Source organism: Taeniopygia guttata, chromosome 2 (assembly GCF_048771995.1).
Source record: "Taeniopygia guttata chromosome 2, bTaeGut7.mat, whole genome shotgun sequence".
Taxonomy (NCBI): domain Eukaryota; kingdom Metazoa; phylum Chordata; class Aves; order Passeriformes; family Estrildidae; genus Taeniopygia; species Taeniopygia guttata.
Window position 1 is genome coordinate 109,369,708 of NC_133026.1, and position 16,642 is coordinate 109,386,349.

The window sequence follows — 16,642 nt, forward strand, 5'->3', positions numbered from 1 at the left end:
GATTAGGACTGATTCCCTTCACGAAAATAAATGATTCCTGCCATGTTCAGTGATTTTGTGCAGCACTACTCACGGCTGAGTGAGTGCATCAATACTGTAGTCCTTACATGCTGTACATACTGATGACACTCTGTGTTAACTTGATTGACTGAGCAGTATACTGGAGAGGATGCACCTGCGAGAGATGTGCAGACATATATATTTTTATTCTGGTTTTGAAACATTTTGGATTTACTTTTTTTTTTGGAAGTCTTAGTTTCACATTTCATGGGTTATCATGTTGTGCTGTTAAGGTAGAGCAGACAGTTACGTGCTTCTTTGTTGTCAAAACTGGATTGGAAAATGATCTAAGGTGCATCTTTTTTCTCTATAAAAAAAAAAAGGAGAAAAAGGCTGATTTTGTATTTTAAAAGAAAATGACATAAAGAGGACGAGTGTGAAGTCTGGCAAGTCAGTAGCTGTGTAAATTATGCTTATTTTAAGGGATTCAGTTTAAGGGTAGAGAAATGTGTGTAATTCACTTATAAGCATTATTTTTTGCTACAGTTTTATGTTTTGTTATCGTTTTTGTAGGCTTTGAGACAACAGCAGAAAAGAAGAAATGGAGTCTCAATGATGGTAAACAAGACTGTTCCTCGTGTTGTTTTGACACCATTAAAGGTGTCCGATGAGCAGTCGGATTCACCTTCAGGTAAATAGCTAAAGGACCGTTTGCAAGATCAGCTCTAGTCTCAGAGCCGTCCTCTGAATCAGATGTGTAGCGTACAGAATTTGCAATTGCTGAAATACTATTTCCACTGGGTGGCTTTGTTTAACGTCTTTATTTCCTTATCAAGACTCGTGTCTCAAGGATGGAGATTTTCCTTTAATAAAGAACTGAAGGCACACAGTAAAATGACAATTGGTAATAGCAGCAGCTTTAAAGGAATGCAAAGTAACATTTTGTTTGGCTCTGGAGCTCTAATGGAGGACCACATGCTGGTATTCAATGCCATAAAAGGAGGAGGGGGGGAAAGGCAAGCTTCTCCGTGAACGTGAATTTGTGTCTCAGTTCTGCATTGCAATACTCAAATCCTTTTGTTAGCTTTTCTTCTTATACCATGCTTATCACTGCAGCATAACCTTGACCTTTAGCTCTGGTGGTGAAGTTGCTTCATTTTAAGAGATTTCTGTGTCTATGTTTAACACAAATTGACAATTGTATTTCTGAACATATCTTTTCTTTAAATGTTTCTTCAAAAAGAAATTATCTTTTTTTTCAGCCTTAGGTTGCTTTACTGCCCCATAACTTAAGGTTAAAATATTTTTTAAAATATCTCCTGGGCATTAGAGAACTATGTTATTTTTATTAGATCACTGAACATTTTTATTGACTGCAGCGTTCAGTAAACTTTAGTTTTCAGCACTTAATTGATTTATTGAGCTTTTACTTCCAATACCTCTGATGAGGAGGAATTGTATTGTGACCAGGAAAATATATTGCCTTTCAGCAAGAAAATGTCAATTTTTTAAATCTTATTTTTGTTTTGTTTATGGTGTAGGGGGTACTGAGGGGATTGTTAGTAAAAGTGCAAAAAGATCCTGTATGAGGGATTTTACTTTTTCCAAAGGATCGGAATCTAAAAGTGGTGAAGCAGATGGTTCTGATAAAGAGATGAAACATGGGCAAAAGTCTCCAACTGGAAAGCAAACAAGCCAGCACTTAAAGAGGTTAAAAAAATCGGGTTTAGGTGAGTAGGAGTGAAATAAATATCTTGTAATATTGATATTTTTCTAAACTCTGCGTTCTCTTGGAAAGTTTTATTTTTCTGTTTACCTGTCCCTTTTTCAAACTCAGCAGCTGATCCTTTCTCAAGAAGACATCTTTCTGTCTACCTGGAAAATCCATGGTCAGTTTTTTTCGTCCTCAGTGGTTGCTTTTTAAAGTTTGATGGACCTAAGCAATTGCAGGGAGAGTTGATTTAGCAATTAGATTCTGATTGTTATGTAATGATTTTTTGGGGGATGGGGGCGGTGTGTAACAGATATTCTTTCTTCATGGTGAATTTGCTTGCCTAATGTGCATTTATTCCCAGATAGTAGCATATTTGCTTACATGCTTACCCGATTAGAATTCAATATTCTCTTTTCTTCATTTGCATTATTGCATGTCATATAGAGATTTGGCATAAAAGTTTTGGTTGGTTCTTCTTCTTTGGTTGATTTAGTTCTTCAGTTGAGTTTGTAACTATTTTGAAACTACATCTCTTGAGCCGGTAGATAAAGTTTCTGATCTTATTTTCCGTGGGTTTTTTAGTGAGGTTCATGAATCACGTTCTGTAATTAACAAAGAATTTTCTCTGAAGAGATGCTAAGAGTAAATTCTAAATCTCCATGTCATAGGCAGATTTTCCTGCTCTGCATAAAATTTAATTTGAAAAGTTTCCTATGGAGCACAAAATATAGTGTTCACTAAGACTCTTGTCTCTGCTTAAGTGAAGTCAAGGAATGACATAACTGTTTCTTTATCTTTACAAAGTACTTTTTGCATTCAGCAGAATGCTGAATTGTTTAGACAAGTTTTTTGCAATGTGGCCATGTCAGAAAAGATAACACAAGCTTTTTGTAGTGGCCAAATCCTAGAAGTTATTTTATATCTATCTTTGTGGAGATAAGATTGTTTTTCTTTATTAATCATCCAGCCTAGTCCTATTTTTATATATAATGATCCTGTAAAATGTCTTCAAGGCTCTTTACTTCCTGAATGCCATAGGAGAGTTGTTAAATGAGCTATTGCCAGTTCCTGGCAGTGTAACCTAGAAGCCTTATTGTATCACAACCTCCCATGGAAGTGTTCTTTGGTTTCATACATGATTTTTCTGCAAATTACCAATCAGTCCCATGTGGATAGTTAGTTCTTTATGTTGATCCAACATCATTATTCAAAATAGACAATACTCCTTCAGTATAATAGCTTTTGCTGTGCAAAGTTATATTCAATGTTAGATGATTCCCTGTAATTTTTCTCTACATTTAAGACTGAGATATGTAATTTCAAGTATATATTCCTCCCCATCTTCAGCTACGACATCAACTGTTGGCTCATGATAGCAAATTAATTCATTATGGTTTTTTTGGTGGATTTTGGAAAATAAATCTACTGACCTTTTGGAACACCACACATGAAGTGCAGCAAGCTTTGTATATGGTTTAAGGGTTTCTGGTGTCTTGTACCTGTTGAAATGTTTCTCTCATGACACAATATTTCTTGGGATGCTAAAAGTGCAGTTGTAGAGCAGCTTTGAGAGCAGGTCCAGTGTCCTGTGTAGTGCACAATCCAGGTCCAGATATTATTTGGTTGTCTGAAACTCTGCTGATCTGACCAACATCCACTACATATTGTTTGGTAGACTTTCTGAGCTCTGATTAAATAAAATTACTTTTTTTCCATTTTAGTTAACAGATTCTGCCAACTGTGTGATTTCTGTCCTTTTTCTGTTTTCATTTTTCTATCTTTGTGTAGACCCATGGTGTTCCCATCTACTTGTGGTTAATTCTCTGTGTTGAGGAGTAAACTCTCACTTTCCAAGGCTGCAAGCCTGAGTTTTCTCTCTTGTCTTACAGCTTCTATTTCTGATGTGGACAGTGATACCCCTGAACTATATAAGGATTCAAAATGTCTTTCTCTGCGGAAAACAACATAGAAAATATTGTCACATGTTTTGTCATAAACTCTTCTCAGAGTTATGATTAGTGATGCAGTGGTGTCATACTTCCATGCTGCTCCCAAATACTTCACTAAATCTGATTTCAAACTTGGGACCTGCTATACAGAACCTAAATTAGCCAGAGGAAAGGTGCAGGAGAGAAAATTTGATTTTCTGAACAGATTTTGAGGGTTTTTAAAGTAGAATTGTGGTGTGGATCCACAGTTCGCTACTGGCCTAGAAGCACTACACACATTTCTTCCAGAAGCTGATAAAACCCCCATACTACTCTCTAAGTGATAGCAGGTCAAATAAATCAGAAAATGTAGATTTGGCTCTTTGTCTTGGGCTTTTCATACTCTGAGAATATCTGCCACCAAAAGATGTTACTGATTTTGTCGTCATGTATCTTATTTTAGTTTGGATTATCTCTTTGTGTATGCCTTCCCACAGTATATAAAGTGCTAGCTGGGGAAAATGTTACTCTAATTTGGAGTCACTTAGAAGATGGGGATATGTATTTTGTATTGATTAAAGAAGAGAATACACATACAGGCATTAAAATTCAATACATCATACAACTTGTGCTATGCTCAGGGACTATGTTCTTTTTACATTTATATTTAGTGGGTGGAACAGATGGTGAGGATAGTTTATTGTGATGCATTCATGAAAATGGGCACTTCTTCCATGCAATTGTCCTGTATAACAGGGCATTCATTTGCTGGTAATGGAGTCTTTGCTGTACTGAAATAGAGTATGTTAGAAATATGTGTTGGAAAAGGTTATCCTGTGCTGAGTGCAAAGTAGTTCTTGTCTCATTCAGTTACTATCAGCTGCTGAAAAGTAAAATAAAATTACGAGAATGTTTACAGGAGGCTGTGACTGAAGTGGAGCTTTTAGAATTTACAAATCTTCATTTTCTTGCATATTTATATTTTGTAGTTACAGATTTTCAGGGAAGAGACCACCATAAGTCGTCTAAGAAATTTAAAGCATAATGGCATTCCTCTTATTAATATTACTGTTAAGTAGCTTGTAGCATTTGAGACATTCCTAATAATCAGTATGCCCAAATTTTCTCATTTTTTAAAACATATTTAATTTTTCAGTTTTAATTTTTACTGAGAGGTCCCATGTAAATGCCAAAATGCCATCATTCATCATAGCAGTGGAATAATCTTTTAATCACTTTTTTAGGGATTCTGATGGAGTTTGTGTTTTATATAGTTCAGACCCCTCTTACACCATTTTTGAAATATTTGAAAGTACAACAAGCTGAAATGTGAAGAAGTTTCGGGGGAGAGGTTAGAAGCTTTTGAGTTTTTCGAGCCACCTGGACTTTGATATGTTAAGACTTAGAGGGAAAAAAGGATTTTAGCAGTGCATAGATACCTTGAAGCAGATAGCTCTTTAAGAAACTTTAAAAAGTAATTTCTAAATATTACCCTAAAATAATAACAAATCAGACCAGACAGGATCTTCAGTGGTCATCTAATTTGTTCATCAGTCATAGGTCAAAGTCAGATATGCATCTGTCATTACTGACAGGTATTTGTTTAACATATTCTTAAAGTATTTTGATGGAGATTGTAATGCCTCCCTATGGATTTAATTCAGTGTCTCCTTGTTATTGGTGGCTGAAAGCTTTCTTTTCACAGTATCTTAACAGATCTATTTCTTCCTGTGCAAGAGTTAAAGTTGATAGCCTTTCTGTCCACTGTGTAAAGCAAGAAGACATTATTCTATAATGCTGTGCATGAGCCATATGTTTATTTCCCTTTCCCTCTGCTGAGTCTTTATTTTACTCCTTTGTTTGTATCGTTCCTCACATACCTTGTTTACTAATCTCACAATTCCTGCTGCTGCCTTCTGTGTTTTAATCATTTTAGCTCTTAGTTCTTAGGAAAATTCTGAAAAATGCTTTTGTTTTTTGTTGTTAATGTTTTCAAACATTAACATATTAAATATTCTCATCTCTTTGATCTCTCTCTTTTCACACAGGTAGTTTTAACAGGTTCAATGGGACAAGTTCTGTAGGCCATAGGGCACTGCTGATGGCAAAAGAGAAGCTGTCCTTAATTATTGATTTACATCATTCTTATTGAGCAGCCTTTTGCTTGAAAATAGGTGCTTATATAATTATTGTTGATGACATGATAGGATTTTTTTTGTGGCTGTTGAGTTGGTCTCAAGCTAGAAGTTAAGAATATGTCAGCTGTGATGTTTACTGGAAGATAAGAGGTCAAGAGACAAATGCATTTTGTCTCTATTATAAAATAAAAATATTTTATCTTCAAGAGACAAATATAAAATATTTTTTATTATTATACAAATATAAAAGCTGTTAAGACGCCTAGAAAAGGCTGTGTTACCCTTCTCAGAGTACTATTTCTCAAGAGCTTATTGTATTATACAGTAAAAGCTAAAAACTTTAAAAGAAGACTTGTTCCTACTCTCTTCCTTTATTTATGTTTAAAGTTATTTCTGTTTATTTACTCCAGGACATTTGAAATGGACCAAAGCTGAGGATATTGACATAGAAACACCAGGATCTATTCTAGTGAACACTAACCTGAGGGCTTTAATAAATAAACACACCTTTGCTTCTTTACCTCAGCATTTTCAACAATACCTCCTGCTTTTGCTTCCAGAAGTAGACAGGCAGGTAAGTAGCATCATAAAATATTTCTATTTTTAATGAAACTTTTTTACAGTGTGTTTGCATAGGCTGATTTGACTGACTTGGAATCATTCCAGGAAAGAATTAGAAAATCTTCCTACTTTCTTAAGTAAAAGTGTTAGATGTAGAATGACTGTAAAGTTTGTCTGTGAAAACCAGCTCCTGCTTTTTTACTTCCTGAAAACTCTGCAGGTCCCTGAATTTTCTGAATGGAAACTGGGCAGCGAATCTTTCAAACTTGCCAAATCACTTAATTAGCTTTTCTACCTATGGTGTTGAAGATAAACTTCTCAGTCTCAAGACTTTCTTTATTTTGAGTCTCTTTTCATCTGTGATCTTCCTTGGTGCTCTGCCAGCAATGTCCAGGTCAATATTAGTCAATTAGTCAATGTTTGTTTTCCTGCTCTTCATCTTTTGCACAGGCCTATGTAAGCTCTCTCATCTCCAGTGCACTGAATCAACTTATTCCCACCTTTTATAAGGAATATCTTCTCCAGAGCTTATGGCTGTGTGCTCAGATCTGTTGAGAAGAATGGTTTGGAGAGTTACAGGCGGGAAATAAAATTTCAGTTTTGTGATCTTTGCTACAATATCTGGTCTTTCCTGCATTTGTTGGTCAGATTGCAGGGTTTCTTAGAGAGAGAAACAAAAAGTCCTTCTAGCATGTCTAGTAGTTAAAATAGATAAATTTACTTACTTGCCTCACTTAGGGATTCAAGCAGTCTTACCACTTTCAATGGGGAATACACATGCACTTAATTCAGACTCATTAATTTACACAAATAGGGCATTTTCTTTTTTGCAGATGGTCAGTATCCCTCTTTTAATATAGTAACTAGAGAATGCAAATCACTTAAATGAGTAATTAAAACCTGCATCTTAAATCAGTATTTCATTTCAGTATTGCAGGTTTTATTTCTTAAACTGTTAGTAGTTAGTCTACCACTAAAGCAGGGAAAAGAAGTGCAACGTGACACAAAAAGGGAAAAAATTTGTATTAATGTACATTTACTCAGCCTGTTATCAAATTAGATGCTGTATGTTGTGGACCACAATTCTGCATTTAATAACAGAATGTTTGAGAAAGAACATCAGAACAAGATCCATAGGAGAAACAATGTAAATGTCTTTATTCTCAAGCTCCCACAATGCAGTCAAAGTCAATATTGACAAGTTTTAAGAAAACCGTTTTCTCTGCTGCCAAACAGATTTTAACTTAGTGCCCAGCGAATATTTTTAGAATGGCTTTGATTTTTTGTTGTTTTTCTAGTTAATTCCTCAGAAAATATTAAAAAGTGTTCTAGGTAAAATCACGTTTTCTCTCCAACCATCAAAGACCCAGTGTTCAAAAATTACATTTCAAGCATGGGATCTTTATTTAGAAGATTGTACTTTAAAATTTATTTTTAAAAATTAAGTATCTGCAACTGACAAGCCACTTACCTCCTTATCAGTGTTCTTACAGCAGAGTTTTTTGGCAAGAAAATCAAGAGAATATTTTTTGAATTTAAACATGCTTCACTAGTTAAAAGCAGTGCATTTTTTTCATTTTATTTCAAAAATCATTCACATAATGCATTTAATATGTTATTTCAGAGTCCCAACACTGCATAATTGGAGCAAATGTTGTGATGAGACATTTGCAGGTGTCCTTCTGTCTTTCATCTTCTCACAGCATTCGGTGGGTTTGTGTAGCATACCAAGTTTTCACCTGCATTTAGAAGGCAGGAGTCACCAGTCATATCTGGAAGTTTAATGGAAATGTTTGGCCTCTGGGTGTGAAAGTTTGAAAATTCTTTTCCAGTGGAGAGTGGAATAACCCTGAACTTTGCAGAAGTCTTAGCAGAGAATGAAATGCACCTCTTTCCTTGGTATCTGAGAATATGTCCTCAGCTATGCCTGAAGTGTGGCATCCCAGATACAGACTGATGAAAACAATAGAACTGATGTTCTTTTCCTTTCTGTGACAAGTGGGAGATGCCAGTGTAGTGCTCAAAAATCAAATAAAAGGATAGAGAATTTTAGCCAGGGAGTTCTGGTGGGAGTCTCTGCTATTGATCACTCTGACTAAACAATGCAAGGGTATTCAGTTTTCCTCTTTTATTTCTATTTTCTAAATCAAATGGGGCATCAGGCAAGCAAAAATAGTGCGATAATATTCTTTGAGTTAGCTGCACATCTCTTGGGGTTCAGTTTTATTGTTTCATATTGTCATGTCCTTGATTCGTCTGAAAATTCTTATTTCTGCTCTTGTGGCTCGGAAGTGTTTCCTCCCTGTGTGCTGCTCTGCAGTTGGCTGCTGTTGTCTTCCCCAGAGAAAGCTGCATTTCTATGTTGCCATGTGGATATAGTATGTGAAGTACTGTAATAAATGGCACTATAAAAATCTGATAGAGTTATGCTATTTGTGTATATATAGTGATCTGTGAAATAAATTACTAATGAAGTGCAGTTTCATTTAGACTTTATTACTGCTCCACATAGAAAAACCCCATGATGAATGATTCTTTGTCATTTCTGTCATAAACACCATTTTTCTGGGTGGTATAACTCCTCCTCCTTAAATCGTACTCAGCCAAAACTTGTCATGCATGTGTCAGTTTGAATAAGCATTTTTAGAAACCATTAGTTAAGGGAGTTGAGGTTTTCTGGTTTTTAGTGTGCAAGTGTTTATTATAAATAAATGACTTCTGTCTCAACCTTGGTTAGTCTAATGTGTTCAAGAAAAGTTCAGGCACAAGTTAGGAGCTTTTAGGGATGTGATTTCTGATCTTTCTTTCATTTTCAAGTGTTGTGGTTGCTATCAGGCAGCTATTGGAGTCCATGGAACAGAAAACCTCAGAAAAGTTGTCTTAGAATAGAAGAAGTCAAGAGCAGTTCTTCTGATGTTCATGCTGTCCCTACTCCAGCTAGATTTTTGACAAAGTGGAAGAATAGTATCACTGCCCTTTTTTCCCCCCTTGAGAAAAGATAATTGTATCACGAGTTATAATTAAAATTTAAATTGATTTCAGCTTACATATTAGTTTAAATTCTATTTCAGTAGTGATGAGGCCTTGTGTAATTTTCTGTATTTAAAATGCCTGTAAAAGAAAATGGAGCAAGTTGGCAGTTATGGTAGATGCATTTTATCAGTGATCTTATTTGTTTTGATTTGGGTTCAGAGGGAATAAGTATGTAGAGATTGTTCAAATAATTAGAAAGAAAGAATGTCCTGAGTTGGAAGGGACCCATGAGGATCAAGTCAAGCTTCTCACCCTGCACAGGACAGCCTCAAGAACTATGTGTATTGTCTAAATGCTTCTTGAACTCTGCCAGGCTTGGTGCTGTGACCACTTCCCTGGGGAGTCTGTTCCAGTGCCCAACCACCCTCTGGGTGAAGAAACTTTTCCTAATATCCAACCTAAACCTCCCCTGACACAACCTTAGGCCATTCCCTTGGGTCTTGTTACTCATCACCACAGAGAAGTGATCAGTACCTGAGAAGCAGCCATGTCCCAGACTTGTCTGTTTAGCAGATTGCTCCAAAATCTTGCATCACTGCATAATGGGAACTTCATGATTGTGAAAAAAATTGAATATCCATATTTCCAGCTCTTCATTAATCTGTTTGGATTTAAAGACTCAAAATCCTTGAAGCTCAGCTGATACAGAAAACCGTTTGGTGATTCCCTGGGAGACCTATATGACTGAGCTGGAAATACAGAAAAAAATGCAGGTATAGAAATTATATGGAAAGAAAAGTCTGCACAAGAGATTTCAGTTACCACAAATTATTATTATTTATATCTAATTTTTATGTAATTATAATTAGAAGATTCTATTGCTAAAGAACAATGTATTTTTCATTAAATACCTATTTCTGACATTGATACTTCAAAGTAATAATTACATGTAACAGAAGCCTTCTTGACTACCTCAGCAAATATTCACCTTCAAAGCAGGAAGTTTCTCTATGTATCTAGATTGCTGTGTGGCATCAGTGAATCTTCAAATATTAATTAAACAATGTATATTGCGCAAGAATGGGTAATAGGTCTGTACAACAGGTTGCTGAAAATGAATGGCAGTTGGCAATGTTGTGTCTACTCCAGCTTTCCTTGTTGGTGCTTCTGGGAAGTCAAATTCCTGATGTTAACACTGACGAAAGGCAAAAGGAAGGGAAAAACACCCACCTACTTAGCTTCCAAAAAGAGAAGTGTAACATTATCTGAAGAGTAGAAGAAAGCTGAAGTGATTTTACTAATCCTTAGAGGGCTAAACAAAATGTTCTCTCCTGAAAGCTCTGAAAAAAAAAAGTGTGTCTTTCCAGACTCTATGACTGCTTAACACCTTTCTGATCTTTGAGAATTTAACTCTGTCTTGCATTTTCTCTTCTGGTAATACTGGGCTCTTTTGAGTCTCTTGTGATTTGCACCTGCCCTACCCTTTGACATAGGATGAGAATGTCTTCCTACAAAAATACTTCAAAGCCTCCTCAGATGTGTGTGTTAGGTTGCACTGCCGTTTCACCATACCAAATCTGTACTGGAAGAGCACTTAAAATAGTAGAGGAAATCACAGTAATAGTTACATCTTGTGTCAACTTTACTTGTTTAATGAAAGAAATTTAGCAATTGTCTATCTTTTATCTACAGTTTGTAGATAGTCAAGTTAGTTACTTAAATTTAAAACTTCAGTATTCTTGAGGAATAACTTAAGGTGTGTAGTATTGCAGAAGGTCCTGTGAATATTTCAGGTTTGTAGCAGGTTGATCTATGAAAAGAAAAACATGATGTACAAATCAAAGGATTCTAAAATGGGTCAAAACCCACCTTATTCTCTTTCTTTAATTTCTAAATCAGCAAATCCCGAAATAATTACTGTCTCTTGGGTGAGTGCTAGTATTACTATGCTATCACATCACAGCATCCTTTTATTTTAAGGTCAGTGCAGGTTCTGTGCTTCTGTCTTGGCCTGTTCATTTTAGGTTGATGCAGTTTGAATCTGTCACCTTGTAAAGACTCCTTCGCCCCTTGCGTTGAGAAAAGGCAGAGGGTGATGTCATCTAGTGATTTACTCTGTTCTGCTTAAAATAATAAGAAGTAATTTTGGGGAAGGTTACCTACAGAATTCCAATTCAAATCTCCGTTTCCATGCAGTATGAATCAGCGTACTATCTCTCCTACAATTTGAGCAAAGACAGCAAAAGGTAACCATTGTGTTTGATGTGCACAAATTACCCCTACTCCCAACCACATCAGTTGGAATTTTGTGGTGAAGAGTGGGTAATGAATAATACAAAATATTATTTTACTTGTAAAAGGCAAGAAGTCTGGTATCTGACATTCTGAATGCTTAGTATTTAGAAGGTACCTTACTGTGTATTAGTTTTTTATTAGAGAGTAAGTGAAGCTTGATTTGTAGCAATGTAACCATCTCCCTGCTTGTTTTATTAACTTCATCAGTCCTTGAGGATTATATGTGCCATTGGTATTTTGCAGAATTTCATTTATAGAAAGACCAACTGCAGAAATTAGTGCTGCATGTATTATTTGCTTCCAGCTTTACTTTATGTTTCTCTCCATGGAATTATTGTGTAGTCGTAGTTAAATGGTTACCTAATCTTACTTAGCTGCCTTTTCTGCTTATACTACAATCTTTTGGCTTTGTCCTTTTCCATTATCTATCAATCAGTAGCTTTCAAATATTTATTGTTATGTTCCTGTAAATGTTTGAGTTTTACACTGAAATAGTTTTAGGTTTATGACAGAAGCATTTAGTTCAGAGAACATTTGCAATTGAAGGTTAAATGTAACATATGTCATCTGCACCTAAACAGATTTAAAAAGCTGTTAAATTGGCACCCCTGTGTGTGCAGTAATTGAAGGTCATTTTATGACACATTTCTCGCTTTAGCTGACATTTTTTCTTCGGTTTTACTGGATGATGTGGACAGCATGGTGTTGCTGTAATGTGCCTTATTTGTACAGCTTTATTAGGGTACTTTTACTGCAGGTATCTTACAGACTAGATATATGAATAAATTCCAAAGATTTAAGCTGGCTTTTCCATAAAATTCTGTTTCTGTTTCCTGAGCTGAGCTAGCCAAGGATTTTCAGACAGATTACTACACCCAGCTGACCCTCTGTCCTTATGCAGCAAGTTAATACTTATTTTACCTAATACATTTGTATGGATGGTGTATATGTGTATTTCACAGTCATGTATTAACAACAAACATTAGTTTCACTTTATGTGAGTTGAAAGCTGAAGGATTTTACATCAAAATCCCAGATGTCTTCAGCTACACGAAAGCTACTCTTTCAGCTTCCCTAGGCAGTCCAGAAAGGCTCACTGCAATTGCATTGCAATCTGGCTGCTCTGATTGATGTGGTAATGGAATTCTTGTTTGCTTGTTTGCAGTAATCCCTAGAGGTCCTCCTCAGTATCAGTACTTCTACATATGTGAATAGGAAGCTTTACATTTTTGATTAAGTGTCATGGTTTCATGTTTCTGCAGGCTTGGTCACTGTATTTCAGAAGTGTGAATCAGTGTTTTCCACTGTGCCACATCCATGTTGTGGGAGTTCTTTTTTGATTTCTAAAACCTAGTTACAAGCTCTTGTCACACTTAAAACATGTCTCACCTTTAAGGACACATTTTGCAGAGGTGTTAGCAGAACTATTGCATTTGTTTTTGTCTGTAGCAAGGCTAAACACAGTTGGAGCATTTAGTAGGACACAGCAATGGCGTGAAAGCTAAAAAATACAAGATCCACAGCTGTCTCTACAGCATCCTTTCCTATAAGTCCTTCTGATGTGTGAGGGGCCCTTCACTCAAGGTTGTTCTTTTGATGCAGACGTGAAGCATTTGTTCCCCTCTTGTTCCCTTCAAGTAAGTTTTCTAAAGTACAGTGCACAGCTGTTAGGGCTTAAAAAAAAGAGGACTTCATATTCAATACAAGTTCCATTTATATATGACAGAATTATTAGTACTTTACAAAGAGAACTGATAAAGTGCCCCCCTTCCAATGGGAAAATAAGTGCCTCACATAAGTACCTTTTTAAAAGATTGTGCTAGGAGCTGTGTTATGGGAGTATAACTAATGTGTGGACATAAGTGGTAACATATATGGGCACAAGAGACTGGTATGCTGCAAGTTATGTAGCTGCTAAGGATGCACTGCAGTACTGCAGTGTGTAGTGTTCCAGCTGTTCCTCTCTTGCAAAGTGCTGTTAAATGTTATGAGTCGGTCTGCAGTGCCTCCAGTGTTGCCACTGTAGGGCTGCACAGGAATTAGATGGAGAACAGAACATTCCTTTCCATTTTGAATCTGAAGACAGACAAGGACTTGAAACAGGATGTTGGATGCAGGTGCAGCAAAAGGAAGAGCAAGCAGAAGTGATCCGTCCATGCTTCTGCAGCACTCTCCCCTCTTCACCCTTACTCCCACCCTCTCTCTCTGCTTCTCCCCTCGCCTTTCCCTCCCCTCCCCTTTTCCAATATATTTGTTTGGCTTAGATACAAAATGGAAAAAAAAAAAAGTTGAGACTTTTTTCCTAATTATTTCAGAACATTACTATCCTTTGAATTATTTATTCTCAGATTTCATTTAGTTCTCTCTTGTGTTAAGGACGTGCAACCATTTTTTTGCAAAGAAAGGCAGTGTTTTCTAGTGCCTAGAGAAAAGGGATTGGACACAAGATTTTCATTTTTGACAGTCGTCAAAAATTACTGACTAATTTTAGATACTCACATGTAACTTCCCCTCACCTTCAGGTTCTTGGGCTCAAAGTTATATGTCTGTAATTCTATTATTGAAGGCTAAGTGAATAGACCCTGGTTGTTTATATCCCTTTTTCTGCACGCTCCACAAAATATGAACATTCTTGGATAATTTAATAAAGTTTAACTTTCTTGGAGTCTCTAGTCATCTTTCCTTAAACAAGTTCCATACATGCTTGCCTTGATCACAATCCATATATGCTTTTTTGCCTATTTTTCCCCCAGACTTATGTGCATTTTCTAGTACCTTTATAAATACTTGCTTTTTTCTGTGTGTTCTGATGTGCTTGGGTTCACTAATTATGTGAACTATGTATTAGCAAAAAGGGGTTTTAATTGTTACTTCTAGAACTTGAATGTAGCTAGACGGTACTGTTTGCTGCGTGTTATAGTTTTTTCTATTTTGCATGGGTTCTGTTTCATTTTAAAACATGCCTTATCTTTTCATTTTGCCAGATTTATAACTCGCCTGAAATTCTTCATCTAATTTCTTGATCTGAGCTCAAATGCTCAAACAGATTGGATTCTATTGTCTTTTTTGACACTACAGTGTATTGGAATGACTATAGCTATCCGACTTGTCTTCTTGATTTAGACAAGATCTAAATTAACAAGTCACATTTCATTTTGAAAACATATGTTTGCAATTCTTCAGTCTTACTCGGCATATTTCCCATTTTAGTGAAGATGGAAAAGGTCTTTGTTTCTTTCTCTAAAAGATGCTTCTTGCTTTTCTCCTCATGTCTGAAGCAATTATTCCCATAGTAGTAGATATTTTCTTTTTCATTCTTTGATGTTTTACTTCTCAGTTTAATCTGGTTATTTTTTATAGGACTAAAGTAATACTCAGAATCACTTTCACCATCTGTCTTAAAAATCTGTCTTTTCATTTTGTATTTGAAGGCAGACTGTTCATGCTATGTCAGTGATCAGGTAGAAATGACAAAAGAGCTTTTCTTAAAAGAATTGATAACTTCATAAACAGAACTAAAGAAAATTAGCCATAATCAGGGTCATGTTACCATTTACTGTGAAAAGGTGAGATCCATGAAAAAGAGCTGAGGTACATCAGAATTGCTGAAAGAACTATGGAATGAGTTGGTACCTATCCATGTCACCTCCCAGACCTGAAGTTGTGGTGGCTGACTTTGTTGTTCTTTCAGCAATTCTTGAATCAGACCATGTATTTCTGTCTGCTGTGTTTATGTATGTATGTAGTGTTGGATGTATCGCTTTGCCATTCATGTATCTCTCAGTGTTACTGTAGACATATTGTGGTCACAACACCAAAAAGGCTCTGGTAATTGCATCTTGTCAGAAGTATTTCCCTTGTATTCCTGTTTATGTACTTCTTACTCAGAAACTCCTCCTCTGTTGGCTTTAAATACCTGGTAGCTGGTTTAAGAAAGGATAGCTTTTTCATCAGCCATGACATTGTGTAAATGTGTGCATTTTTCTGTTTGAGATGAGCCTCTGAGTGCTTCTTATCTTCAGACAAAGAAACAATTGCTGTCCTGTTGTGTCTGTGGGTTTTTGCAAGGCTTGTCTATTTTTTTAAATATTCTGCGTCTTCAGCTGCATTACTTCTTTCACATTCCTTCCATCTGTGTCCTCAACACCTGAAATCATCAGTGTTTTGTACTAAGCATGGTAATTACTTTAGCTATTCACTCCCCTCCTTTTTTTGCTTCTCTCCAGTATTACACATGCCTCTTTCTGCATATTTCTCTTTCCTTTTTTTATGTATATCAGAACTCTTGACAAGCTTTTGCTTCTCTTGAAACAAAAGACAGGCAGAGAAGAAAAGGGGAGTGGTTTTTGCCCTCAAGGGGATCAGCATGTGTGTGGACCTCTTCTATAGAGTGGATTACAGTCTGGTTCAGATTTTAGGGGTCAGGGTCAGAGAAGAGACATGAATTCCATTCAGTGGCATGAATGCCATTGTGATGTGAGTTTAACATACCATCACATCTAACTCAGCACTCATAAGGCCATACCTAGAGTACTTTGTCCAGTTCTAGGACTTTGCCTAGATAAGAGAAGGGCCAGGACAGTTTTATCAGTGTGTATAAAAGGATGTGGCACTACTGGAGGCAGTAGGTACAAACCAAAAGGCAGGAGCTTTCATATGGGCATGAAGTAAAACTTTTTTTAGTGAGGGCATAGGGTGCCTAGAGAGGTTGTTTGTTCTCCATCCTTGGACACATTAAAAACTAATTGATTTTTATTTCCACCTGAAGTGTGCTATTGTAGTTCAATACCACAAACATGTTAATACTTTCAGTATGGTTCTTTCAGGTTAGGCAGATGAATGAAAGGCTTGTTCCTTAGCTTGACAGGTTTTCTATCACGTGTACAGGCACTTCCTGTGGATGGGTTTTTGTACAACCTGGCCTGGAAGGTGGAAGGTATCTCAGGCCTTGGCAGGGGGCTGGAACTAGATGATTTTTTAAGGTCCCTTCCAACCCAAACCATTCTTTGATTTACTGTAGGAAAGCATACTCC

The 16,642-nt window shown here is 36.3% G+C and overlaps 1 protein-coding gene across 9 annotated transcripts in view; it reads left to right on the forward strand.

Moving 5' to 3' along the window:
- ASXL3 (ASXL transcriptional regulator 3) overlaps positions 1 to 16,642 on the forward strand; it is a 131,019-nt gene that overhangs the window by 84,295 nt on the left and 30,082 nt on the right. For all 9 annotated transcript variants that reach the window (XM_072924600.1, XM_072924601.1, XM_041714728.2 and 6 more), the window contains 3 exons: positions 574 to 691; positions 1,611 to 1,730; positions 6,191 to 6,354. In XM_072924600.1, the coding sequence (XP_072780701.1) occupies positions 574 to 691; positions 1,611 to 1,730; positions 6,191 to 6,354 (402 nt within the window). The remainder of the gene's footprint in view (positions 1 to 573; positions 692 to 1,610; positions 1,731 to 6,190; positions 6,355 to 16,642) is intronic.